The 25,116-nt window shown below is 35.4% G+C and overlaps 2 protein-coding genes across 2 annotated transcripts in view; one reads left to right on the top strand and one right to left on the bottom strand.

The window, feature by feature from the left end:
- The first annotated feature begins 683 nt into the window (after positions 1-683).
- PAX9 (paired box 9) lies at positions 684-19,292 on the top strand. The gene is made up of 4 exons (XM_007473265.3): positions 684-894; positions 1,801-2,427; positions 5,826-5,965; positions 16,108-19,292. The coding sequence occupies exons 1-4, from the start codon at positions 891-893 to the stop codon at positions 16,360-16,362; spliced, it is 1,026 nt and encodes a 341-aa protein (XP_007473327.1). The 5' UTR covers positions 684-890; the 3' UTR covers positions 16,363-19,292.
- A 496-nt stretch (positions 19,293-19,788) lies between these two features.
- Positions 19,789-25,116, bottom strand: part of SLC25A21 (solute carrier family 25 member 21) — a 989,784-nt gene continuing 984,456 nt past the window's right edge. Inside the window, exons 8-10 of the mRNA XM_056811006.1 lie at positions 24,723-24,904; positions 23,832-23,884; positions 19,789-20,657 (exon numbers count right to left, since the gene is read on the bottom strand). Coding sequence (XP_056666984.1) covers positions 20,596-20,657; positions 23,832-23,884; positions 24,723-24,904 — 297 coding nt within the window. The 3' untranslated portion in view covers positions 19,789-20,595. The remainder of the gene's footprint in view (positions 20,658-23,831; positions 23,885-24,722; positions 24,905-25,116) is intronic.

Below are 25,116 nucleotides of genomic sequence, written 5' to 3'. Positions count from 1 at the left end.
ACTGAGCTTCATTAGGTAAAGCCATAAAGTGATGGTCACCTTCTTGTCTTCTGATCGAATCATCTCATGTAATAATTTTCTGTGGTAAAGGATGTTGAACTTTATCATCTTCTCCAAACCTCTGAATTTGGGTGGTCTCACCAGGCCTACCTTTCTCTTGCTCTGGTGGAGTTTGTAAAGGTAGGGCTCTTCGTGCCTAAATTGTGGTACCCTTAGAGATTATATAATTCTAAATTCTTTTCTTTTCTTTCCTCCGCCAGCACTTTCCAATTCATGTGTTAACTGTAATTGTGTGATGTTCCACTAAAAAGGTACTGACCTAATGCTAACCTACTTATTTGTTTTTGACCCAACATAATTGTTTCCTTCTCTTCCTTGTTCCCTTTCCCCATAATCTGGTTTAATATTTTAATTTGACTATTCAATATATATTTTGTTTTGATTTTTGAGTTCCAATTGGGCTGATGTTAAATATTCATTTCCATTGTTATTTAGTAATCCAGGTGCGGAGCTCTCCTAAAAGAGAGAACGGAAGGAGTTACCGGGATTATACTGTCTGTTACCATCTACAGCCAATCTCAAAGTCTTCTTCTTTGAGTCCCGCCTCCTTGGGGGTGGGCCACTAGTGATTGATAGGCAGAGACACCCCTCCCAACTCAGCCCAGCCCACTTTACTGCTTAGATTGAAATGCAGAACTCATACCTCTTTCATCAGGGCACAGACTTCCTTTTATTCCTTTCTCTTTAAGTTCTTTCTGTCTGCTCCTGGGATCAATCGGAGGGACCCGTGGCCAGAGCTAGAGGAGACAGAAATATCGAAGCACTAAGGAGATAGCGAAAATTTGTTCTTGGAATTCTAGAGTCTCTTATTGGTGTCCCCGCTCAAAGCAATGGGTAAGTGGTTGCCTGTTGTATCCGCGAAATATTCAGTGCTGTCAGACTGGGTGTGGGGAAAAAGTGGCGGGGGGTGGGGGGGAGGAGAGAATGAGAAGAGGGGGAGAGAGGAGAGAGAGAGAGAGAGAGAGAGAGAGAGAGAGAGAGAGAGAGAGAGAGAGAGAGAGAGAGAGAGAGAGAGAGAGAGAGAGAGAGAGAGAGAGAGAGAGAGAGAGAGATTTGTTGCCGGAGAGTCACAACTTGCTTATTGACTTTGCTCATGTTTCTACAAGTTGTAACAATGAGTTAAAGGTCAACAGTACAGAGTAGAGAGATCTAATGGGTGGCTGAGTGATTATTAAAGCAATTACAGTAAAGGAGCTTTTACAACGTGTAACAACACTAGAGATCACAATGGTGGCATTTTGTTAGACAGGGACTCAACACATTTGACTTCCCCTCGAATTTGTCAATGTATCTGGCTGGGCAGACTATCAAACTGATCGGTGGATCCGATGGACTAATTTAAGTCCCAAGAAATGTGTCCGATACGCCGTAGTCCGTTCTGGAAAGTTTGGAGAAAGCCTATGGCCCTACAACTTGCTCTTAGTTGTAATTTGTTTGCCTATGAAGCAACAGACGAACTGGATTGCAGGAGGAGGGTGGGAGAATGAAGCAGTCGGATAGTTCATTTCAGTGAGGCTTCGGAACCATGCGATTTGAAGACCCACTTTGGTTTAGGGCTGGGGGAGGAAGGAGTATCGGTTGACATACTCTAGAGGGAATATCCCAGGGTTTTTCTTTCTTTATTTTTCGAGAGCTTCGGGAAGGAGGAAGAAGGGTGATCTGACAGTTGTCACAGTGATCTGTGTGTGTTCCTGTGCGCGCGCGAGCGCGCGCGTTGTTTGCGTTTATGTTCTTTTGCAGAGCCAGCTTTCGGGGAGGTCAACCAGCTGGGAGGGGTATTCGTGAACGGGAGGCCTTTACCCAACGCCATCAGACTCCGCATCGTGGAACTGGCCCAATTGGGCATCCGACCCTGTGACATCAGCCGGCAGTTAAGAGTGTCCCATGGCTGTGTCAGTAAGATACTGGCGCGCTACAATGAGACTGGCTCCATCTTACCTGGGGCCATTGGGGGCAGCAAACCTCGGGTTACCACCCCCACAGTAGTGAAACATATCCGGACCTACAAGCAGAGGGACCCAGGAATCTTTGCCTGGGAGATACGCGATCGTTTGTTAGCAGACGGTGTGTGTGACAAGTACAACGTTCCTTCAGTCAGTTCCATCAGCCGAATCCTGCGCAACAAGATTGGTAACCTGTCTCAGCAGAGCCAGTACGACTCTTACAAACAGCATCAGCCACCACCGCAGCCCGCCTTGCCTTATAACCATATATATTCCTATCCAAGTCCCATTACTGCCGCAGCAGCCAAAGTACCCACTCCTCCCGGAGTGCCTGGAATTCCTGGCAACATGGCCATGCCTAGAACCTGGCCCTCTTCGCACTCTGTCACGGATATCCTGGGAATCCGCTCCATCACAGACCAAGGTAAATTTGGACCGTGGCGCGCCTGGGGCCTGGAAGGGAGGGAATAGTAGCAACGATATTCATCTTCTCGCCTCATCCTAGCCTTTCTTTAAGACTTTCAAACAGCTTTAGTGTCTTCCGCATGGGGAATTACTGTCTCGCGATTGCCCACCTGATCCCGTTATAGAACAGGAAGATTTTTATTGGGAAGCAGTGCTCCCTTCTCTGCCTTCTCTGTTTGAAATCGCTGTTTTTTCCCCTTCACCTCAAGCTACTCAGCAGACTCCTTCCCAACCAAACTCATGATTCACATGCTCCTTTTCCTTTTCTTTCTTTCTCCTTTGCTTTAGAATTTATCTTCTAGAATTTCGTCCAAATTTCGAATCCCGTGCAGCATAACTTTAGATTTAAATAGCAGGGGAGAAGGGAGAGGGAACCCACTTACTCTTCACCAAGATAAGTATAGTCTCGACTCCCAGATGCAGACTCACATAGCAAGAGCTTTTCATTGAAATTGCAGGGTTCCCCTTCTCGGATTCTCGCAATCAGGCCAAATTTGCTCAGACAGGAAGTTCAAATGTCACCTAATTGGTTTCATTCTTATGCTTCACTTTTTGAAACAGCGAGTGAGCCAAAATAGAAAACCATCGGTTATTTTGCCTGGTTCTCCTTCCAGGAACTAATTTTCTGCTTTATTACCGTTCTTTCCGCTTTTCTTTCATTTGGGGGTAGAGAGTGGTGAGGAAGTGAGAGGGAGATAGTGTCAATCTTTGTTGATAACTTTTCTATCTAAAATCTCTTTTTTGTCGATAGATCTTTTAACCATTAATTTTGTCCAAAGAGATTCCTTATACTAAAATTCCTTATACTCGGAGTCTTTTCCCCCGCCCCCTTGTCTCTCCTTAGAACTGTTTGCTCTCGGTTTTTCTCCTTATCTCAACTTCTTCCACACCTAGACTACCAGAGTCAAAGCTGTGTTTTTGATTTCGCGCTTTTAGCAGCTAAAGAATGGTTCATCTTTCCCTTCCTCCTTCTAACTTCCAGCCGCAGGCCCCCATACACATTTTCTTCCTCCCACGACCTTTTCCCTTGTTGATAGACCAGGGAGTGTCTTTTCTGTGGGGTAGATTGGCTCCCAGAGGTCCATGTCGATCCGTGTTTTCTTAGGCGAAGTTTGTTTTCTTTTACTAAACTGTTAAAACATCTTCAAGTCAAAGTGACCTCAAATAATAGCAAGGACTGAGGAGTGTAAGTCCTTCTTTTCTAACTCTCTGTCCATATGAAAAGACCAGAGGGACAATTCCATTTTGGGTGCGGTAGATACCTTTAAATGTTTTCTCCTTTATTAACACCACATAGACACATTTGCCTCTTGCAGTAACTAAACAAGAGGCTTAACTTTTTCATTCCCTTGTTGTCGATAATAGAATTTAAAGGACTCTTTTAAAAATGTAACTCTTAACCTCTTCAGAGCCAGCCAGGTTAGGGTGAACAGAACACTGGAAGCTGCATTCTGAGGGTTGTTTGCCCTTGATTTATAGGATAAACTGACCTCGCTGACATTTAAAGGAAGGTCCTATTCATGGGAAAGTGTGAGATCTGCAGGAATTGGGGCTCTCTGAGAGATCTCAGTTTCTTAAGTCATCTGCTGGCTGATGCCCATCGACTACATTTTGCTACGGAAGACGAAGAGATATAGAAAGCCCTGAGCTGGAACAGAGAGAGCCTCAATCCAAATGAGAACACGACCTAATTAAATTGTGGGGGAAACTCATTCAAGGGGGTAGACAAAATTTAAAAGAAAGTTCTTCCACAGAAATCATAGTTAGACTAAGTGTCAGTTGGCAGTTTCTTTGACTAGTGAGCGAGGAGGGTAAAATCTTCATTTTGATGTATTGTTTTTAATACTCGTGTTCAAAATTTTGCTTGTGAAAAATCAATATTCCACTTAATCATTGCTCTTTAACATTCCTTCATTGTTTATATGTATATGTATATATATATATAGTTACTGGGAAGAGTTGGGGTGGGGGGAGGAAGTCTAATTCTTCAATCCGTGTCACTTCAAAATAAAATTATGTGAAGTGCCTTTGTCTTTAACTTTGTGTCTCTTTTAAAGAAGTAGACTAATAGAAAATGAATAAGCATTGCCTTAGGCTTTTAGAATTTTTATCGCTTATATTTGTGTATGTTGATTGGAAACCAAAAGAATTCCTGAACCTCTAGATCCTTTCCCTAAAGTTTTGAATTATTAAAACGTCTTTCATTTTTATTCTCTTCCTCTCGCAAAGCCACTCTTTCTCAAACCCTTTCTATAAAGCCCAGAATTTTAGGGTGATGGACAAATTATTCATTTTCACAATTCCTTATTTTCTTATAAATACTTCTACTATTCATATCCGATACCTGGCTGACATACACATTCCGGTAGGTATTCCCAATCATTAATAATGTGTAACTGTATCAGACAATCTAGTGGGCACTAATATAATCTGTTCTACATATGTATAATTCATGTCTATATGCTTTCAGGGGATTTTGAAAGTATTTGTATCAGTAGTTCTTACCATTTCATGTTTTTTAGAACCCCTTTGGCAGTCTAGGGAAAGAAACACCACCTTCTCAGAAGTAATGTTTGTTTTTAATTTATAATTGAAGGATAAATTGAATGCTAAATTTTAGTTCTAGATTATTGAAAATGAGGGGGAGTGTTCTCTCCAAGTTCAGGAATTTCCTCTCAGCCCCAGAAAAAAAAATGGATCATGGATCCAAGATTAAGAACTGAATTCCATTGATGTACACATATACGAAATACCGAGGGATATCCATAAACAGAATCGCATTCACACTAACCCTGAGATGTGTGTAGTCTTTACATCTTTTGTACTTTACATCTTCTTACCTCCTCCTTGATCTTGGTTAGCCTCCAATTAACTTTGGGTTTAAGATGGAGACGAGGAGGCAGGTCCATATTGCCTCTTCATTTTCTTTCCCTGATGCAGAAAAGAACCACACTTTCCCAGATTTCTTCCTCCTGTTTTCCCACTAAAGTCAGGCAGAAAACAAAAGTCTCACTTTTGAAAAAGGAAAAATCTTGTTGGAATAGTTAAGAGAAAGACCCAGGCCATTGCATACTCATTCTGAGTGGAGCATAACCCAGGCTATACCTTAAATTCAAAAGGACCAAGAGATATGGTTTGGCCTAGTGCTGAGGAGGGCTGAGGGAAGACAAAAGAGGAGTTTGAGCTTTGCTGACTCGGGATTTAGAGACATCACTTCACTCCTTTCTGGAGATATTAGGAGAACTGGAGGAGAGGGTAAATAACTCCCACCCCCTCCCAAATCATTGAGTCTGCCAGCAGTCCCAGCCAGGCTCTATCCCGCCTAACTTCTGCCTTTTTCCTGTACTTCCACCACAGTGAGCGACAGCTCCCCCTACCACAGTCCAAAGGTAGAAGAGTGGAGCAGTTTGGGCCGCAACAACTTTTCCACCCCTGCCCCGCACCCGGTCAATGGGCTGGAGAAAGGGTCTTTGGAGCAGGAGGTCAAATATGGACAGGTAAGGAAAGACTGAGGGACAAGGGGCACCCTGGGAGCTCAATTTTAGGAAGGATCTTGATTTCCTCGTATATATCATTTCTGAAATAGCACACTCAGAGACTGATGGTTCTGGGATTTATAGTGGTTGTTTTTTAAACCCAGTGGTACAGTGAAGAGTCAGAACAACTGGGTTTGAATTATGACTTATTACTGTCTCAGCTTCTTCATCTGCAAAAAGAGTGTATAGGAGGATAGGACTACATAATTATAATAACAGTGGACAACTGACAAACTTAACCATGGTCTTTACATACATTTGATTAGCAAAATTGTTCTATCTATACTTTTGATTATCTCCATTTTACAAGCCAGGAAACTGAAAGTAGGAGAGACTAATTAAGTGACTTGCAGATGATCCCTAAGGTTCCTCCCAATTTTTAATCCTCCAATTTCTATTACTTTTTCTGAAGGTGTGGGATATTCCAATCCTATCACTGTCAAGAACCCTACACTGAATTGTTACAATGTAAAAAGCCAGGATTTCCTAATTTTGTTCTTCCTAGGAGCATTGCTAATCTGAAAGCTCAAAGTTCCTTTTCTCTATTTATTTACACCTAATTTGAACCTCTCCAGTTCCCCAAAGTTATTGTATATTAGTCTAAAGTGGGGAATCATAAATGCATCCCAAAATTTAGAGGAAGTATTTTCTTCATGTGACTCATTTCCACCACGACAGGAACCCCAAGACATGCAGGACTGACTGAATAGTCTTGTTTCACTGTGCTGTCTGAATCAGAGGAAGTTTTCTTGACAGTACAGCACAAATCTCTCCACCCGCATCCCCCCCACTCCCAAACCTTACCCTTAGGAGATTCAAAGCCTTGTTGTGAAGACAGGAGAAATGACAAGGTCAGACAGACATTAAGAGTTTCAGGATCACATTGGATAAAGGTAGGAGGCAAGGACAGTCAGATCTGAGGCCCAGTATCTAGCATTTTCCATGACAAATGTAGCTCCTTCCTGGGGTCAGAAAGATGTTTGAATCTTGACAACACTTTACTCACCCCCTGCAAGTTTCAGGCAGATGTTTGTGGTGGTTCAGAACTGCCCAAAATGGAAAGAAAAAAAAAGGTAATAAAGTCTATATTTCTAGGTCCAAATTCAGCTGGAGTTCTCTTTTCAAATTCATCCTCCTATTGGCAGTTCTGTTGAAATCTTTAAATAGAGGTTTCTGATTAATGCTTACCATTGCTGATTTGAGAGTCAAGACAACCTGTTTGTGGGTACTTTCTGGCTTCTGGATTATGCACTCTATTCTTAATTTTAAACACTTCCCAGAATTACTGTGGCTATCACAAACCCAAACCTACCACACGGGGAAGTGGAGCAACTAGATAAATTTAGTCAAAGTAGCATTTGACGATTAAAGGTCAAATCATAATCTCCCAAAAGAGATTTAGTTGGAAAAACCTCAAATTGTACTAAATGGTGATAGACTGTTTAATTTTTATTTCCTTACCTCCCCCATTTTTCAAAGAAAACCCACCAACCGCCACAACAACTACAACAAAACCCAAGCCAAATAAAGATTATCACCCTAAAGTTTTAATCTAAATTCAACAGCTAAGTACACACAGCACTTAAGTACATACTGAGACTTGTAAATTACAAATATACTGAAATGTTTCTATATTACCCATACCCAAAACATACCTCAAGCCCGAATTGTCTGAATTCTGAAAATTCCAAATACCTGGCTTATATTAGATGCCTTTTTTTTTTTTGAGGTTTAAAGATTTCTCTTTCAAGAAAAAAAGATAACTAATGCAAATTGTGCTTTTGCTTATATTTGCTCTTGGAAAACCCAGACGACTCTCTTCCCTTTACAAAAACCTTCCTTGCCTGCTTTAATAACTTAAAAACAGATTTAAAAACACTTTCATAAGCATTATCTCATTGTATTCTCCCTCAAAACGAATGATGTAAGACGCTCCTGAATATCAAAAGTTTGAGAATTGTCCAAATTAATACCACTGTTAAGTAGGCCAATGAAGACTAGAAGAATTTTTTAATTCCCTGGCCAGACTCAGAATATTTTTCTCCTCTTCAGTAATACATTAACCCCTACGGAAAAAAAAAAATATTAACAAGGAAAGACTTTTCTCTTTGTAGATTCTATTCCTGCTAAAAGTAACATTGGTAAGCAAAAACTATGAAGAGGACTTTGGTGTTACCTTTCAGAACAAGTAGGATATATATGACATACACACACACACACACATACATTATTATTATTAATGCTGACTTTTTAGTGATTGAATTCACTTTTAGGAATTAAAGAGCATAATGTATTATTTTCTCGAGTTTAATCTTAAGGTCTCCAAGGACCTTGAGAGTCATTATTATGCATCATCTGAATGGAGAAATAAACAGATGGGAAGGATTTTATTGTTCTCTTGGGCTGCCTCTTTATAACTGATGAAATCTGTTAGTATATAGGTAGTTTCTCAATAAAAAAAAAAAGACCTTGAGTCTCTTTTCCTATCATTTAAACAAATCTTTTAAAAATATTTAAATAAATTTTATTCATTTCTAAGGTACTTAAAGGTCATAAAGCTAAATCCATTTTTTAAAAAGGTATAAAAGTTTGAACATTGAGTTATTTGCTTCAAGATGTATTCCAAACCTTTAATAAAATTGCTTACATTTGACAGATTGAATATTCACATTCAGTAAATCTCAGAACTGAACCAGACAGAGAACTGAAAGAAACCAGCAAGTCAAATAATAAATGATGTATGTGCTCAGGAGGAGAAAACTAAAGCTGAAAACTGATTTTTTCACACCAACGAGAAAGTTGGTGAATATCAAAATAATCCATTGAAATTCTTATTTGCATTCTACTTTTGGATAGCTAAGGAACTACAATATTTTACATTCAGACAATTAAGAATAATGTATATGTTTAAGTCATGAAAAATATCTAACCACTTTGAAGTCTTTGAGTGCACAGTTGTTAAATTTCTAAGGATTCAAATGCTAAAAATGTGCTGGGTGTTTTAAGTTTAAATTAAGCAATTAAATTTAAATATTAAAAAATATATCATCTTAAGGTTTGCAAAACACTTTACACATTTTATTTCATTTGAGTTATTCTGCAAAGTAGTTCTTTACTATAAAGTATTCTTATTATTATAATTTTACAAATAAGAGAGCTTGGGCCTAGAAAGGTTAAATGATTAGCTCACACTGTTAGTATCTGGGGTAGGATTTGAATTCAGCTTTCTGACTCAGGAAGATAGGAAGAAATCCCCTGTCACCAGCCTGATTCTGTAGATCAAAAAATAAGCTTGTAATAGAGATTTGGAGATTCAAACATCTTTTAATTGTAGACATTTCCTTGCCTAAAAATTCATACCTACGTGTGCATCTATCTTTTCATTGTCTCAAAAGCACAACCTTATTAATATTACTTTTGAAAATGTCATCAACTTTCAATCTGAAATGCAAAGCTCAAGGTATCTAAGTGTCCAGCATTTTGGGTTCTATGGCAAAAAGGTCACAATTCATAACATTTATACAATTTGTTACTCTTAAGGGCATTTGTGGACAAAATAGTTATCATTATTTAACTTCCTTATGTTGTACAATATAGGTGCATATTACATATTCTTTCTCCATTTTATAAGTGTAGAAGTGTAACCTTCCAGGGTATGAGTCATTTATCCAAGATTAGGCATCAGAACAAGAGGAAAATCCAGATTCTTAGGGCTCAAGTCATAAAAATCCACCAAGGTAACTTTCAAATTGTACTAATGGAGGGGATGGGGGTTCAAAAAGGCAAATTTAAATTTTATGTCAGGGAAAACTTCCTAACAATCAGAGCTGTCAAAAAAATGTAATGGCATTTCTTATGCAGTGAAGGTCTCCAATAGATAGATGTTAGATGATGATTCCTTGGTATATTATAGTGGAGATTCCTTTTCTTTTTGGGTTGGACTACATTGGATAGTAGTCCCTCAAATTCTGTGATTATATATAAGAAACTGAAACAACAAAAAGTATAAATTTGATTGCCTCCTCTATGCTGGTGTTTTTGCTTTCCAATTTGAGCTCTAAAGAATGTCTGCTTGATTCCTCATAATTAGAGCCTTATGCACATTTTTCAGCTACATATTCACATGTGTGAAGGAAAGCTCAGCATAATTTTTCGAGTGTGTTTTTTATGTTACTACACTGTATGATTGGTATTTTATGGTACATTTTAGTAGTCCACATCAACTACCACCTGGAACAACTTGGAATGTTCTACACATAGTAATTAGTGGATTCAGATTGCCTTTATTTGCAGATAAAATTTTAAATATTATTATTGCTACTCTGCTTCTCACTCTATGAAGCAATACTTTCCTTGATTGTCTCATGGCTAATTCTTTTTCAACTTTGGTATTGGGAAAATATAACTGGTAGTGACCATTGTCACATAATACAAAAGATTTCACAAGGAATGATGGGAATTTAGCCCATATATGCCCCTTCGCATATTATTTAATAAACTAATTCATATTTGTTTATATTACTTTGTAAATTATTTGCAGATACTCCACCTAAGTTACCCAGATATTTTAAAAAGTTACATATTTTCTACTTTATTGAAAAGAAAATTGAAGGGCACACTTTCTGGAGCATTAAATCAAAATTGTGGGGATAGGAAAGAGGATAATGTGATAGAATAGCACATATAACATGAAGCCAAGAATAATTCTTAGTTGAACTGCATGTGTAAATAGGTGGATTCAAAGACTATAATTAATCTGAAACTTATATGGAAAATTAGCTCTTTATTTTTATACTGTATTAAAATAGTATTTTATAGGCATGAATGTCCTTTGCAAAGTGAATGATTTAAATAATTGACTCCTAGTAAAGGATACAGAGGATATAAGAAAGTTTAATTAGGTAATTATATTGCATATAATGTGAAATCTTTTTGGGTAGATAACACCTCTTCCTTAGAAATTATAACAACTTCCATCATGAAAGTATTATTTAGGCTGGCTGATTTTAACCAAGAGTATTATAAAGTAAAACATTGATGATGAAACTTGTCAAATGTCAAATATAATGCTTTCACAAAAGTTTATATTTTTAAAAAGTGATGTGGCATCGATTTGTACAATATTTTAAAGGTAACATTTTCATAATTATAAAATGTAGGAAAAACATCAATGCTTCATAGTTTTCCATTCCATGGTGACATTTAGATCTTCAACTTGATAACTAAACATAATTAAAATCCTTTTTGTTGAATGTGGAAACCATAATTACTACTGCCATTTCATTTTGTCAGACTTTTTTTTTTTCACTCAGCTTAGTACACATTGGATTAAGGGGAGGGTTTGGCAGTCAAAAAATTATTACACAAAACATTTAAGGATCTTCACTTATTAACACATCTCCATGATTTTCCTTGATTATGAATCTGAGATTGGAATTCCAGGTAAAGCACATTTGTACTTTTGGCCAAGTTTACTTTATATAAGTGCCAACAAAAAGCAAAATCAAATGAATTTGAAGGAATAGTCATTTAGAAATGTTGAGTGGGTAAAAGTTTGGGTAAGGGAGCTGGTTCTTTTCCTCTGGATTTCTTTAAGAGAGAAATCAATGCATAGAACACACAATTCCTAGAATTTAAAGAATAGTTTATACCTTCTAACAGCCAGACAATTGTTATACCAGTTTCCTCCCATGGTCACAATTGTTTGGATACTAACAGGCTTCTATTTCCCTATGTTGAGGTGGAAAAGACTTCAAATTTAAACATTAGAATAGATAGGTTAGAATTATTGGCTTTCAATAGCTTTTATTATTTTGGTATCACAGAAGATAATATACTATGACAAAGTATGCATACTTATTCAAAGGCAATATAGCACATATTTTGACAAAAATTTTATCTGTGAATAACTGTGGCTTTTTGAAGTCAGAGACCTATATGAATCCCAGTAACTTTAGTTATTTTCTATAATTTATTAATTTGCTCATTGTGATTTTAATAATAGCTTCACTCAACTGCAGTGTTTTTAAAAGTTATTTCTAATATCACATCTTCTAACAATATTGTTATTATTCAGTCATTCAATCATGGTCAACTCTTGGTGACCTCATGTATACCAGGATCTATTATCCTCCACTATTTACTATCTGTCCAAGTTAATGTTTGTTGTTTCCTTTAACATTAGTGAACTTCATTTTCTATTTTTTTGAGAAATCCCTATAAACAAATAAGTGTTCTTTCTAAATCATTCCTTTTTGTCTGTTTCTATTAATACTAGTATATATCATTTTCAAAACCAGGCAGAGTACAAAATGGTTCTGGGGAGTCTTGGCACATTCTTTTTTTTATTGGAAGGACTATTGTATATCTTGATAGAATATACACATGTAAAGGAGGCTAATGGATTGAGCTCCTATTTATAGCATCATTAGGTAAAGCCATTTTTGAAGAAGAAATTTTCATTACTGACATTTCATTTGGATTTTTTTACTTCTCCCAGGAGATGCCATATTATTGGTTGTTTTATAAATTGTATTTACAATCTCATTAAATGGAATACATGCATTTCCTTCTATTATATTTACAATGTATATTTGGGAGTCTTAAGTTAATAGCTTTTTCAGATTGGTTAATATCCATTGAAAGCATTAAAAACAATCTGGAAGTTTAGACTCATGTACTGATTTCATGAGAAGAATAAACAAGTAGTGTGGTACCTGTAGTATTTCTTTCTTTGTGGTGGAAAATTTTACTTCTTCAGTGGTTGTTTCATAAATATCAGCTGACTTTGTCTCGTGGTGATCTGTGGTTTTTAGCAGTGGCACTTTCTAAATTAAAAGTGAGAAAATGGAAGTGTTTATGGAGTTTCCAGAGTATACGTATAGTGAAGGTGGCAGAGGAAATGCTCAGAATCTGAGCCCTCATCTCTCCAACTCTAAGTATATAAAGTTAAAAATATATTTTAAAAACTTTCTCAAAGTGAGGTCATTATTTAGCTTGAGGAAAAATAAAAATATTTCCAGATATACCATTTAAGGGGACATTTTGTCATTTTGCATGTTAGACCAAGTCTTTTAGCCTTTCTGTGCTATTAGAGGAAGATGACAAGGTTAATCTGTCATAGGGGTTTTGAGAGGAGTACATAATAAAAATTACTCTAAAATCTCTAGCAAATTTTAAAGTGCTATAAAGTGTTTAATAATAATGAGATTCCTAACAAACACCAAGGTTGGAGCCTTGAAAATGGAGAAATTGAGCTGACATGAAAAAAAGGAAGCAAATTAGCAGCCTACCTACCCTGAGCTAGTAAATCTAGCCATGTAGGGAACCACCTGAAGGCAATGTTGGCCAGACTCCAGTATTCCACATTCCCCTAGGTTCCAAAAAGTATTATTTGAGATAAGAACCTGATCCAGAATTGTTTTCCAGACAAGCTCTAAGTAAAGTGTTTCTTTAGAGGGAGACCTTGATGTATTTAGTGAGGAGTGGGCTCCAGAATAATGTATGGTTGGAAAGTTTACATAGAGAGAGAGGGAACTATATTGATGATGGGTTAGAAGACAAAGATACAAGGGAGGAAACTAACATTAAGAGAAGAAGGAGGAAGCAATTTTTTTAAAAAGCAGAAATTGCATAAAATAGTGTGTTAAAAAATGTAGGAAAAAAGGAAGAGGTAGAAAAATGGATATTGAGAAGAGGGAGAAATAGAAGTCCTTCACCAAATTCTTTTTTTTTATGATTGCAAAATTTAAAAGTTTGAAGTGGCTGAAGGGTCTCCCCTAACAAAAGTGTTATATATGATGAGTTTTAGCACATGTTAGATATTTGATGCAGCTGTTATTACAAATTTAATGATGAGCCATTTCACTTTATGAAAAATAAAGCAATTTTGAGCTTTTAAAAACTGTGTGCTGTATGTTATTCATTTCTCTGTAGGAAGTAGAATTTTATATTGATTATTGGAATATAAAACACCAGTAGTACAAATTTGTATCTTAGCTGAGGAAAAACTCTATAACTAAAAGGTGAAATTCAGTACTTACCATTTATAGTAGTCATGTAGAACACCAGCTACATATGGGAAAAGCTCTTAAAAAGGGTAATTAATATTTGGAAACTCATTTTTCCTGGTCTATCGAAAAATCCTCAAAAATATCTTAAAACATCTTAAATTTATTATTGGCTAGATTAAATCAGTCAGCAATATTTTTGGTCAAAAAAATATTTTTGGCCAATTTCTATCCTGTAACCTTAGTCTCCTAGTACTTGCCCTTTTTAGAGTAATGGAGCTTCCTGGAAAGAGCCCCCCCCCCCCCCCCCCCCCGCCCCCAACATTACCTCTAGAATGATCATGAAGGACAAACAGTATACATCCAGTTTTATGTGTTTCAACTCTTAGTCAAAGAATGAATTTTTAATGAAAAGCTCCAGTTTGAAATTTATTTTATTTTTACAGATGCAGTGATCTACTTTAGCAAAATTTCCTGGTTATTCCTTAAGACAGACTAAAGTATAATAACAATTTGTAGGTAATGTCAATAAAAGGAACATAATTTCTCATCAACCAGTAACAGAATAAAAATTACAGCAAATTGAATTAAATTGTGCAAATTAAATTAGAAAATAGCCAGTCACAGGATTTTACATTTTGGAAGGAACTTATCTAGTAGGGAAAAGACCCTTCTGTTACTTAAATGTTGCTTTTGAATAGATAAGTAGAATCCACTTAATAGAGTATCTTGAACATATATAATCATATATACATATATTTCCAGCACATATGTGTCCAAGACATGATATATTTGTGCATGGCTCTTGAATTATGGGAAAATGTTTTGAAAAGTCAATTTCCTCAGTTATACTTTCATTAGAAAAATGTCAAAAATTTAGTTCACTCATGTCACCATTAAGGAGCATGATGCATTCCTTGCTTTTTTACAATGTAGAAAGTGAGACAAAAAGAATTAACAGGTTTGAAGAGCACAAAGGAAGACCATGCCAGAATCAGTAATAATAATAATTCAGGGCCTTTTTGGTGGTGTTAATAGTAACAATAACAACAATATTCTTTTGGATTCCATAAGTGCATCACTTCCTAAAGAGTTTTTTTTTTCTTATAGACTACAAGATTGTTGGCTGTTTTTGTTTTTTTGGAAAACTACAATTTAAAATTTATTTCTAATAATTCATTGATATAACTTTAAAATTCATGAAACTTTTTAATGAATTGTCCAAACACTTGAAAAGTGGTTTATTAAATATTTATATTAGAAACAAGAGGCTTCCTTGAAAAAAATCCTGCTAGAAAATTAATTTCTCACCCATACTCAAGTTATGTCAGAGTTTCTTATTCTTTTTGTATCATGGTCCCCTTTGGCAATCTGATGATGTTTATGGATCTTAGGATATTGTTTTTAAAAGCATAAAATAAATTGTTTAAGATTATAAAGGAAACCAAAGGTTAGTGAAAATAAATATGTAATTTATTTACCATTCAAGTTCACAGACCCCTGAACTCTATCCACAGACTCTGCCCAGCCCCCTGACCCCAAGGGTAAGAATCTCTAGGTTAAGAAATTCTGAGTTATGTAACAAACCCTAACAAGAAAAACCAAACAAAAACCTTGTTGTTTGCTTTTTCCTTTGTCAAATACACATTTATATGAGAGAGCTAAGGCACAAATTATGCCACATTTGAGGAAGATCATATGCATTATGACTTCCTATTGATAGTTGTGCTCTGTTGTCTTCCTTATTTGAAGGGAAACATTCACTGTGAACTTGCACAGGCACCTCAAGGAAATAGGCAAAGAAAATAAGATATAGCTGATCAAATTGTTAGGGAGCTTGATAAGTATCATTTCTTTCCTCCCCCTCCCCCAATTGCTATTGCTCTGCTATTGCCCAGAGTAGTGAAAAATCATAAATCAATGCTCCCTGAGGTTTGTGCTATGTCTTTTGTCCTAATCACATGAAATTAAATCTTTTAAATCAGAACTTGAGTCAGATTATAGTTAAAAAATGTGCTTAAGGCCAACTTTCTACTTCTTCCTAAGAACCTGCTTTCTATTTTTCAAATGCTTTTCTTCTTCTGTCCATTTCAGGCACCAAATGGTCTCCCAGCCGTCAGCAGTTTTGTGTCAGCATCCAGCATGGCTCCTTACCCTACCCCAGCCCAAGTGCCACCTTATATGACATACAGCGCTGCTCCTTCTGGTTACGTTGCTGGACATGGTTGGCAGCACACCAACACCACTCCACTCTCCCCACACAACTGTGATATACCAGCATCGCTGACATTCAAGGGCATGCAGACAGCCAGAGAAGGTAGTCACTCTGTTACAGCTTCTGCTCTCTGATATGAAGTTCAGTTTTGAATAACTTCATCCCAACCTCTCTCTCTCTCTGCATCAGCCAGTCCTCTTCTCCCCCCCCCCCCCAAGGCCACACTACTTTACCCTTTCTTTCCCAAATCTTTCCCACCTCCTTTCCAGATTCCTGTTCTTTGTGTTAATGACACTTAAATATTTCTTGCCCTAGCTTCTCTTCCACAGAAAAGCTGAAAAACTTTAGGATTTAAATAACAGAAGCAAAATTAAGGATTCGAGACATTTTCTGTTGCTCACACAGTGTTTTTACTTGTGGAAGAAACCTGCATCCCTCAAAGGGCTCAAGAAACATTTTTTTTATTTCATTGGTAAAACCACACGTGTATATTTATTCTAAATCAACCTGAACTTTTAAAATGTGCAATTTGTTGTTGAGATTTGTGAAAATCAATAAAGGAAAATAAACATTGAAAAAACTTATTCTATACCTTCTAATCAACCAAGGTAACCAAGTAGATTTTGATCCAGAAATTTATCCACCTAGAAAACAAATCAACAACCAACCTGTTTGAGTGAGCCAATTTATTTGTGACAGATGGCTTAATTGGAGTATGGGTGGAATTATATGTAGAAGCAAGGCAATATTTCAATTGCTATTCCTTCCTGTGTTTCAACCTGGTTCCAAAGGCATGCTTGTTTATATTTTCTATCAGTTTGTAAATATGGTTTTGGGTAGCACTTGTGTTTTCATGCCTTGGTACTTTGCTATTCCTCCATGTCCCCACCAATCTCCATACATTTTAGAAGAAACTTTTTTTAAAAGGGTGACTTTCTGGCGAGCTGTCTTTGTTTGGTGGTGGGCTACTCAGGCACCGGTAATGTGGACTCCCCATCCCATCAATTTTTGTGTATGCAGTGAAGGCTTCAACATTTCGTGAAGGACATTTTCTTTCTACAACAGAGGAGTGAAAAGGCAAACAGGACAAGTCAATTTACCCTACTGTAACTGAACTACAACACATGCCAAGTGGATAAAGGCAAGCAGGTGGAACATATCTAGACAACAAAAACTATTGAGGAAGTCACTTAGAAGCTTAAGTTTAACGTGAAACAAAATGCAAAGACAATTTTTACAATGAACTTGTTAAAAAAACCACTGTGAAACAAAGTTGTATTTTTATTGTTGACTTACATGTATGTTCAGCAATTTCAGCTCAAAATTGTATTGTAATTTAAAGAAAATGCAAAGTTTGGCTCAAGTGAATGTAAAAATGACTTGCTGTGAAGTTTACATTGCTGTACAGAAGCATGTTTCACAGGTAAACTGGTGGTGGTACTAGACATACAAATGCTACTTAATTTTTAACAAATTCCCTGTATTAATTTTTGGATTTAAAGGAAACTCTTTAATTGCTAAATCATTCCATGGCAACTGTTTTCTGATTTAATGTTAATTATAGAAAATATGGGGGGGTGAGTGTGTGTATTTGTGTGTGTGTGTGTGTGTGTGTGTGTGTTCATACTTCTTAACTACTTTCTTGCGCAAATTTCTACAGGTTTCTTCTGTTCTGTTTAGAAATTTCCTCACATGCTTTAAAATAGAAGCATGGAAATGATTTGGTTTCTTTTTTAATTGGCAAAATTCATTTGTTAGAATGTTAATATATTGTGGGATTTTTTTTTACTTGTGCAATAACTAAAAGGGTATGTCACTAGAGATGAATGTTAAAGATTACATTCATGAAATAATTTTGATTTCTTCATTTTGATGCTACACACAGCTTAAATGGCAATCCAGTTCCTGCTACTTCAATTTCATGGTCTCATCTTAAACTAGCTGGCTAGCTAACTAGACTAGCTAAGTTTAAAAACATTCCCACATAAACAGAAAGCAAACTCCTCACAAAAATCATGTCCAAGGAAGCCCTACCCCATTCCCCACCCCAAGCAATTGTCCTATAGCAGCCAAGCAACCTAACTTCGTACCACAAACAGACTTACCAGTTTAGGAGCAGGGGTAAATAGGAGCAGTTGAACTCTCAGGGCTTCCTTTGATCTTATTAAACTCCTATTGACAACCAGGAGTATCAAGTCTAGTGAAAACGTAGACTATAAACCAAAAGAATGAGAGGTGCCAGGCCAATGTTTTGCACACACTTTAAAAATTGTCCAAAGAAGGACTTTTCTGCCTATCAGAAAAAAACTGACATAGGTAACAGAATTATTCACTGTCAAATGTTTTGCAGAGTTTTCTGGTGAACAGAGGGCCTTTAAACAACACTAATTGTTACTGGACAGAAATGAAACCAACTATTTTGATTTCTTTTTTTATGCATTCAGAAGTCTCTTGTTATTATGCTATTTATAATTAGTTTCTTCTGGTTCTTATATTTTTAATATGGAAAACTTTTGTTTGTTTGTTTTTGTCCAAGGGTTTAACACCAGTGAATTCACATGGTGTAAATTGAAAATGACAAAGCAAACCCCAAACATTATTTGCTATTGGAACTATCTAACAACTTAAAGTTACTCAAAAACTCCAAAAAGAAGGGGAATGCAGTGGGGTTTTTGTTTGATTGTTTTTGTTCATTATCACTGACATATCTTCTCTGTTTCCCAGAGGGATTTTTTCTTAAACTGGCAGATATACTCTTTAAATGTATTTTTTTCCACATTGTCCATAAGGAAAGGTTAAAACTCCAATTACATGGCCTTTATGCAGGCAAAGTCCTCTTTGATATGATTTAGGAATAACCTGTGTAGCTAAAATGCAATTGGATCTTATTGAAGGCACATTCTTGGTTTTCTTTTGCATTTCTGTTTTTAATCGTCCTTTTATTGAAAGATTGGGCTAAAATATAATTAAAAATCATGTTGGAAAGGATGTACAACAGAAGGTGTATATAAGTATGTTAAAAGCCTTTTATTTTTATATTTTGAATGCTCTAAATTAATAAAAATAATGACAACATTATCTTTTAGTTTTAATTTTTAAACTATTTTAAACCAAAACTCCTGCATGGTTCACTCAGGAATAAGAGTTACCTTAAAAGGGGAAGATCTCTTTGCTAATTTAAGCTACTGGAGCAACATCTTTATGTCTATAACAAGGTATAGTTATGGAATATGATGTGCCTACATAAAAACCAAAGACATATTTTTATTAGTGTATGTGATTGTGGGAATCCCAGGAAATCCTAAGAATTCCTCCTTATTTTAAATATTTTCACCTTCATGATGTGTCACAGACTTCACACCTGAGTAATCATTTAAAACATTCTTCCTAATAATCTCATAAAATGAATGATGCAAAAACATGGAAATAAATAGTGACTCTCATTTGTAATTTAGTATAAAAATTAGCAAAAAAAATTCAAATTCAAATTCAGAAAAGAAGAGTTTATTGTATTGAAATTTAGCATTTCTCAGTCAAGAATCTCTGACATAATAATTTGTAAACTTGGTACAATTCAAATGATAATTTAAAAACAATATGATAACTAGTAAAATTTACATATACATATATGTGTGTGTCATATATGATGCCATAATAAATACAATGAATAATGAAAACCTTTATATATCACTACAAATTTATTTTTATGGCATTATATCCATTCAGATGAAGTATTTGAAATAGTGAAAGTGTTATTCAATGGAATAATGAAAACATTTAAAAATAATTTTCGTATCACTATTAAAAAATTTATAAAGAACAAATTTCCATTTTCATGTGCTTGAAATACTTTCATAGTATCTTTAACATTTTAAATACTAAGATAAGAATATAATTACTTAAGGAAAATTTAAACAATTAAATAAACCTTTTTCATCTTTTGGCACTGTTAAATATGGCAAAAAATTACTTATTTTTGGTACATATTTTTCTTTGATTTGTATAATTAAATAATTATTGACATTATGAAGATGAAATATGAATTATGGCACCAAAATGTTACAGAATTCATTTGTCATTCTTATGAAATTCATGTGGTTTCTATATAAGTATTCCCCCATTTAGATTATATATTTACTCTGGGTTACTTTTCTCTCCATGGTCCAAATGACATGATCACAATTATAGTTTAAAATATATCCAGGGACATATTTAAATAATTTATAAATATGTTTGTTCTTGAGGAAAGCAGCTTTGTTCTTTAGAGTTTATCTGTCAATACTATTATTGGATTCTGCTCTAATCAGTATTATAGAGGAGATGTCCATTATTTCAAGGGGGAAAATATTTCTTAGGCAATACTTGAATCACCAGTTTTCCTGAAGCCAAGAATATGCATATTCATAAACCAAAAGCATTATTGCACCACCTAGAAAAGAAAAAAATATAATTATTACCATTCTTGTTGGATTTGAAATATTTTCTTTCCTGTCTTCCTGTGTCCTTCAACTCTGTTCAATGTAATAAAGAAGCTATAAGTAATTATCAGTGTGTGTTTATACACACATATGTATATATGTATACATGCATATATCAAATGCATGTTAGATTCTTATATATTATATATGTTATCACAGAAGTCTAGTGAAAATCAATACCATATCAACTTTCATGACTTTTAACAAGCCTTTTCCAACCACTCTTAATTTTAAAAAGGTAAATAAACACATTTTATCATGTTAAGACATGGCCTGAATACAAACAGAAATCTTTAGCACTTTCCATTGGAAGCAAAGATTTATATTTTTCTCAGTCCATAATTCTTAGTAGTATTCAGGACAATGATATCAAATAGAATATCACTTCAAATTGTAATGAATGTCATAAATACTATCTAAAACTATAACGCAAAAACAATTGATGTTTAGAAGAATATTGCTTTACATTTTATTTTATGACCACTGAATTAGTCATGGACAACTGGGGGTTGGTGATTGACCATCCTGTAGAACCATTCTCAGACATGGCAACTGTTTGAGAATTTTGAAGGATATACATTCTCTCTGTGATTATTGTAGTAAATGTGCAATTCTAGGTACTGCCTTTACTCACACTCATGTAGATATGTATGAACACTATTAGAAACTTACACACATTTGTGCAGAATTTAGATAATACTATGGAGAGGGGACAGGAAGATGAATTACACATTTTACAGGAAAAGAGAACTAGATTCTGATCTGAGTTTTTCTATCTACATGGCCACAAAATTTAAAACTAAGGGCAACATATGCTTGTGTAACCATATACATGAGATGATTTTTATTTTTAGCCTATGAATAATTTTTTCTACTAGATTCTCCTCAGCTGCAGCAACAAACTGAAGTAATCACAATTCAGGAGGTTAGAAATATTTAATTTCTTTTTCTTATATATTAACAATGGAAGCCAAGAATATACAGTAGTAGATTGCTCAGAGATGATGCTAAGAGATCACACCATCCACTACAAAACACTTTCTTTTGGGAGAAGAAATGCATCTCTTGCCTACACAGCACCAATAATGTTAAGTGAGGATGCTTGAACAGAGTAGTATTAGAAATAACACTGGCCATGAAATTAGATAGAAAGGCCCTAATTTGAGTCCTGTTTTTTTTTTTCCACTTACTAAATCATTTAACTTTTCTGGACCTAATTTGCCTCATCTATATGATAAGGTGGTTTTCTAGGTACAGCCAAAGGCCCTTCTAGTTTAGTGATTCTTAAAGAATTATAGTCTAGACATAATCATGTAAATCCCATGTCCTTCCTCTCTCTTTCTTCCTGGAGTAGTATGGTCACAGTAATTATCTGTATTATTTGCAAAATTTAATCTTCTATGCCTCCTATCTTAATTTTCTTTGAAATGAGTTAGGCTTGCACAACTGGAACAAAAGAGGTCAGGCATTTATAATAGATATTCTGTCATTAAAACCTTATTTAGGATGAATAGTAAGATGAAAACAATCTCTGTAATTGATTTTAACACTATAGCAATTGAGAATACCTCTTGGGAAAAAAATTCACAAGTCAACCAAACATTTGCAAGAAAGCTTGGGGTAAGATCATTTAAGAGTTTTGAATTAAGGTTCCACTCAATTACTACTTTAGCTAAACTCTCCCTGGTCACCACTATCTTTAGGCCCTTTCCCACCAGAGGGGACTGTGATTTGTTCTAACACTAGGACTTAATTTTTACTGAGTGGTAAGGGAAAAATGTCATATCCTTGCAAAGCAGTATTTTTAAAAATCCACATTCTGTGTAAGTGTATGCAGCAGCAAAAGTAAGGCAAGTACTTGGACCATATCTTGGCCCCAATCCATGTTCCAAAACTTGTCTGTAGAAGAGGTTTAAGTAGAGATTGGGGGGGGGGCAGTGGGAAAGGCAGCTGAGAAAGATCTTCCTGAATGTATGAAAATACATCATGACTATTGATTACTGGCTTCTAGTTAAGGTTTGGAAGTGGTAGAAAATCAGATTCATAAAGTTACCTCTCTTTTAGTAGTGATGAATGTAATAGGAAGAAGATAAGTTAGGAATTGAAGAGAGTATTGGAGCAATTAATTTTATTACCAGGGTGGTTGAATAAATGAGTGTGGGCTGTGTAACAAATATGTGTGGTCTAGTGCATACTTTTTCACCTATTCACATATTTTACATTTTGTCCAGAGCTATTTGCCTAGGGTCAAATCTAGAGGAGTAATATTATTGTCTATTTGTATTTCCCTGTGAAATATTACTAACATTTGTGTGTGTGTGTGTGTACATGTCCTTAGCTAAAGAAAATCAAGAATTTTCACATAAGTGTTCTTATCTTAAGACAGGTAAGGAAAAGTTATGTTCATATATGGCTCAATTGAGAACATGCAGATAGAATATTTAACCTAAGATGCTATATACATGTGAATTATTATTTGTTTTTATTATTATTATTAAGGCTGGTTGTAGGAAACAAGATTGTCGTCTTTTGGGGGTTTATCTTTATTCTGAAGTTAGGGTGACAAGCCATTGTCTGACTTAAGAAGCCTTATAAAGAGAAGGAAACCTTCTCTGAGGCAACTTGATATTTCCCCCTTTGTTTTGTTTCCTGTCTTCATCCTAATATATTTAATGGTTGTTCTCTGAAAATGGAGACAAAGCAGGACCCAAGAATAAACTGGGAGCAGAAAGATATTCTGCAATGCTTGTTCTCTTCCTGAATATTTTCCCTTTAATAAAAAGTCATGGTCTTTCCAAATCATGCTAAGGCAGTCCAAGCTCCTAATAGCTTGTTTTTTTTTTTTATTTGTTTGTTTGTTTGTTTTTGTTTTGGGCATTTACTTAACCTAGTATTTTGGCTTCTTTCAGGATTTCATTAATATTATATTACTTTTACATACAAAAGATACAGATAAGTATCTTAAAGACTTACTAACACCTTTAAATTCTCTAAGTCTCCTTTTTTATTTCCACTGTGTTTCAGCATATGGGAATTTTCATTGTGTTGCTGATATATATGAAAAATTATTTTAAGACATCAGGAAAACAAAGAAAGAAGGATATAAATAATGGAGACATCATTACCTGGTCCAAGTCTCATGATCTTGGGAAGCAAGCCTTTGTACAAAGCAAAAAACCTACAATCAGAAGGGTTGAGAAGCATTTTTATTATTAAAACAAAATAGGATTTCCTCTAGTCTTGCACTTAAAAGTAATCATTTGAAATTACACATATCTCAAACCAGACAGTACCTGCCTAAGTAGCCTATACAGTCAATTGAATGAAGAGAAAGAGTTAATCATTGCTCCATTACCAAAGCTTTCCTGATCCTGTCCAATCAGAAACATGCCTTTCATCAGCAAGATGATTTTTCCTTTCAGGGAAAGCCTTATTTTCAAGGCAGCTGTGTTACATGGGCAAAATGACTTCTATAATTGAATTTTAAAGCTCCAAATCAACCCTCACTTATGAGCAGAATAAAGCATAGGACAAAGTATAAATGTTACTTCTTTGCTTGAGAGAGACATAAAAATTAGTGAGTCAGAGGAAAGGAAAGACCTGATGGCCCCCTATTTCTCATATTCACTCCCATAGAAGTATATGGTAACGGTTCTATTTTAGTTTGGTTTTCTGTCAGAAATTTAAATTTTCTGGCCTTAGCTTTTTTAAAAAAGCTTAAATTCAGGATGTGAAGTGACAAGTAAAAGGTTCGTCTTGGGCCTCTCCGGCATGTATGGAGATGAATGAAGCACACTGTTGTGGCAGAACATAAACTTTGATGGTGTCAGAATCCTTTGCAAACATCAGAGAATTCTCTCACTTAACAGTAAGTTTCTCAGATGTTGCATGGAGCTCCTCAGATGTATGCACAAAGCAAAGGGCTTTATAGCCCTAATAAAAATGGAAATAAAAGAGTTTTTACAATAGTTGGGCAAAAGCATAGACTTCTGCCTTTATTAATATAGGAATGTTACCCTTCTTCCTGATAGATCGTTGCTATTGTTTTAAAACAGGTTCTATACTTGATCTCTCCAGGAACTGGTTGTGGCCCTTGAATCCTACTTTTGGCAACATCAAAAGGTATGTTAGTGATTGAAGCTGTTATGCCGGAGAGAAGACCAATCCCAAATTTTCTCCAAAACTCCAAGGTCGTATCCTGAAAGGAAAGAGGAATTAACTAACAGAAAAAAAAGAAACAAAAGTATCTAAGTATGTTTAACAGCATAAAGGGACACATGTACCCAAATGGAAAACTCACACTGTCCAAAGCTAGTGCATATATGTTAGTCCAGTGGAACCCGTTAGGATTTCTTCGGCTGGAACTTGTTTTCTTGACAATCCCATTGGCTATGTTTTTACACATGGTCT

Source organism: Monodelphis domestica, chromosome 1, assembly GCF_027887165.1.
Source record: "Monodelphis domestica isolate mMonDom1 chromosome 1, mMonDom1.pri, whole genome shotgun sequence".
NCBI lineage: Eukaryota > Metazoa > Chordata > Mammalia > Didelphimorphia > Didelphidae > Monodelphis > Monodelphis domestica.
The sequence above is the reverse complement of the archived record's forward strand: the minus strand, read 5'-3'. Positions and strand labels throughout refer to the sequence as shown.